At 38.9% G+C, this 3,783-nt stretch overlaps 1 protein-coding gene across 1 annotated transcript in view; it reads right to left on the bottom strand.

The window, feature by feature from the left end:
* Positions 1-2,176: 2,176 nt before the first annotated feature.
* The window catches only part of LOC104960953 (uncharacterized), a gene marked incomplete at its 3' end in the record, with an annotated part of 9,523 nt that continues 7,916 nt past the window's right edge, over positions 2,177-3,783 (bottom strand). Inside the window, exons 3-4 of the mRNA XM_010789145.1 lie at positions 3,073-3,296; positions 2,177-2,431 (exon numbers count right to left, since the gene is read on the bottom strand). Of these exons, the coding sequence (XP_010787447.1) occupies positions 2,177-2,431; positions 3,073-3,296 (479 nt within the window). The remainder of the gene's footprint in view (positions 2,432-3,072; positions 3,297-3,783) is intronic.

The raw sequence follows: 3,783 nt of genomic DNA, 5'->3' as shown, positions 1-3,783 counted from the left end.
AATATCTATATGTACATTTTACTAAAGTATAAGTACACGAAACATAGAATCAATGAGTTAAAGATATATAATAATCTATGCGAGTTTAATGACGATACTAACTACAACATTTATTGTCTGCTCTTTATAGCACACTACTGCAGTAAAACAATGGATGCTTGCGTAGTTCCCATATTGTTATCGTTACGTGTATACATTCAATTAAATATTTTGTGACTTTACAATGACTGCTGTGAATAGAAAAAGTTTTAAATAAAATCACATGCTGGCCTTTGGATGATCTTAAGAAGCACAGAAATGATCTACCTCACAGTCGGTACGAGTTGCGAGTATGGACCATGATTAACACAGACTTCAATTAACAAAGATTCGGTAATGTGACTAAATTTATTAAATTTCCTATATTGGTAATAAATATCCATTGTTGTTATGCTATTTGCAAAATTTCGTACACATCGTTTCCTATACAATGTCAATTGATAGGTCCGACTTCTGGAAATCAACGATTGACATTTTCATCGTTATGAGTTAACATTTTGTGAATAGTCATTTCACGGACGTAATTTTAGAATGGATTCCTTTTCATGTTTTCATAACCGTAAGTTTATAATGTGTCGCCCATTTCGACCTCCAATGAAACTTTAACTAAGTTTCGACTAAATATAAACTTAAATAGTAGACTTAGATAGTTAAGTAAATTCGAACCGCGTTTTTCATGTTATGACCAAAGGTTTTATCAACAGTTCATTGAGTTCGTTCATCAAACTCGAAATTGTGTGTTAACGTTATATTTTGTACATGAAATTCCTCTATATACTATATACAAAGAATAGCAAACGACGTACCTTAAGAGTCGTACTAGTTAGAAAGTACTAGTCCAGAGGCAAGTATGGACGTCCTCATGGAGGGGGGGCAGGAGGGGGGAGTGCAAATCAACTAGACGTTCCGACTTCAGCAAAGAGAGCTTCGTCTGTCATCAGAAGTACTACAAACGCATATAAACTATCTCTCTTACTTGTGTAGTACTTAATTCCGGTGCAGAATGTGCATGCGTTCATAATAAGTGTCTAATTCTAGAAAAACAATGTATGCATTTAGAGGTATATCTACTCCAGACACTTTGTTCATCTTGCTTTGTTTAAAGGTCACCTATCATGCTATTTTTAGGCAATAGCGTAGGTCTCAGATATATAAAAATATATAAAAAACATGTCTATGAAGTGTTTTGCTCAAAATACCAAACAGATCACCCATTCTAGCCATGCCTCATATCCCTCTATTTCACTTCCTGTTTCAAAAGTGTTGATTTGAGGTATAAAGCTTTAAAAAAAAAAAAATTGATAACAAATAAAAAAGGAGGGGGCTGAGCTCATGCGGGACCCGGCAGCTACTGTCTAAACTAAATACTGTCGTGATGAAACTCCATATCATGGATTATCAAGGATTATCTCTGAAACAGTATGGAGCGCAAAGGCTTTCTCTCTTGCCGGTTATACCACAAGGTGAGTTCCTTTCTATTTCCTGCTTCTTCACACACATGCTCTCCAGTACAGGTTAGCTCTGAGTGTTAGCGATGCTAATGTGAACACCGACCATATTACGTCCAAAACAGTCGGGCATTGTTTCTGATAGCAACTTTCTGATAGGGCCGTGGGTCCACATTTCAGATATTACGTCATATCGGACGCAAATCTGGATCAGCTCCGTTGTTCCCCCGTTTTTAGAGATTTGGGTACGGAGGAAAAGAGAGAGGGTTTTATTTTCTGACGCTGCGTGAGTTCTCCGACACACCGGGGACACATATTTATGTATGAAAGATATTGAAAAGTGCATTTTGCATGATAGGTCCCCTTTAACCTGTTAAACCCCACGGACCCGCCGAAGGGTCCGAAAATGCTACATCTGCTAGCAACAGTGTGATCTGTGAAGTGTCATTTATGAAACTATTAATGTTCCACACCCAGCTGACGGGAAAAACTCAGCTAACTGACGATACGAAAAAAACGATTCCCTCAAGAAGCCTTTAAGGGCTCAACCACATAAAAGGACAAGATGTACCCCAGCTATTTGTTTATTTTGAGCGTAACTAAGAGCACACACTATCATGCTTACATTGATAAGCTTGTGTTACATGCAGTCTGTAAAATGATTAGCTCTTATGGGATATGTTACTCACCCTTCACAGTCAGAGCTGCAGACGCTCTCCCCTCTCTCCCCCTGAAGCCCACCACGCAGGTCCAAATTCCCGTCAGTCTCACAGTCGCCTTTTCCCTCACAACACGTTGATCTGTGTCTGAGTTTGATCCCGACTGAGGATCAAAGGTTCTGTTGTTCAGCGTCCACTGCAGAGAGGCTCCTCGAGGCCAAGGGGTCACCTCACAGCTGATCGAGGCATCGCTCCCCCAGAGGGGCATCGGGGAGGAGAGGGACACTGTGGAGGAAACACGAGATTTAGTTTATATCATATTATCTGACATTACATTTCATTAGATGTACTTACTTGATTGAAATTGTAAAAAGTATTTAGTCATTTTGTTACAGAAGCACCAAGTTAACAAGGCATTGCACATGAGTATATACCTGATGTCTGACACTATCTTTTAAATTATTAGTGGCGGCTAAATTCTTCCTCTTTACTGTGAGTGTCAGCATGCTCAACGCATCCGTCTATGTGTCTGAAGTTAAGTCTTCAGCACCGATTCAAGAAATTAAGGATAAACAAATTAAGGTAACAACAAACGATAAACGTTATTAAAGCAGTGGTGGAAGAAGTACTCAGATGCTAAGTAAAAGTAGCAATACTCAATTGTAAAAACACTTATCAGTAAAGTGCCTGCATTTAAAATCTTACCTAAGGAAAAGTACAAAAGTATTGGCATTCAAATATACACAGCGGGTAAAGCTGGAGTTACTTTGAATTGATTCAAAGCTGATTCATATTTTGAATTATCATCTGAATCTATCAATTCATTTAAGCTGGCGCAAAAAGTACAATACTGGTTTCCAAAATGTAGTATAAGTTTAAAAATGCAATTAAAACATGTACTTTAAGGCTTTGTATATGTTTCTTACCTTTCATGACTCTCAGCATGATCAATCTTTCAGTGATCAGGTCTCCGTGCATCACCCTGCAGGAGTACTCCCCCCCGTCCTCCCCCCTCACGTTGTTGATCTGCAGGCTGAAGTCGTTTCTCTCGAAGCGGTAGTGAGGACACTGAATGCGTCTGGGGCCTTTAGAGGTCCAGCTGGAGCCCCAGTACTGCAGACCGCTCCTGTCTTTTCTCCACACTGTGCTGCTGACAGAAGGGGTCACAAACAATTAATTATTTTATTTAAAAATGTAATATCAGTGCAGGAATAGATTGTCAGGGCTGCTGTGAAGAAAGATCTGTGACATGGATATTAAAATGGGACATAATGAACAGGAATGTCAAGTTTTTCTTGTATTTTTAAGATTATATATTGTCCTTTAAGGTTGAAGAGAGCTGTTAATAGATCCGGGGGCTTATAATATATATTTTTTTGGCTATTTGTTAACTCTCTGAGGTCAAAGCCCTTAGTGGGTTTTTTGTTGTTGTATAAATGCTATTAAAACATTAATCCTGTGCTGCACAATCAAGTTGTATACATGTTTTTTTCACAACAATCTAGGGGTGTCAAACTCAAGGCCCGGGGGCCAAACCCGGCCCGTGACTTCATTTTTTGTGGCCCCACAAGAGCTTGCAAAGAATATAATATGTTTATTATATGGTTACATGCCGATTTACAGAAGCACGTTGCCCA

The sequence above is a fragment of the Notothenia coriiceps genome, unplaced genomic scaffold (assembly GCF_000735185.1).
Source record: "Notothenia coriiceps isolate Sejong01 unplaced genomic scaffold, NC01 NC01_scaffold00032525, whole genome shotgun sequence".
Classification (NCBI taxonomy): Eukaryota; Metazoa; Chordata; class Actinopteri; order Perciformes; family Nototheniidae; genus Notothenia; species Notothenia coriiceps.
Note: the sequence above shows the minus strand (reverse complement) of the source record. Positions and strands in the feature narration are given on the sequence as shown.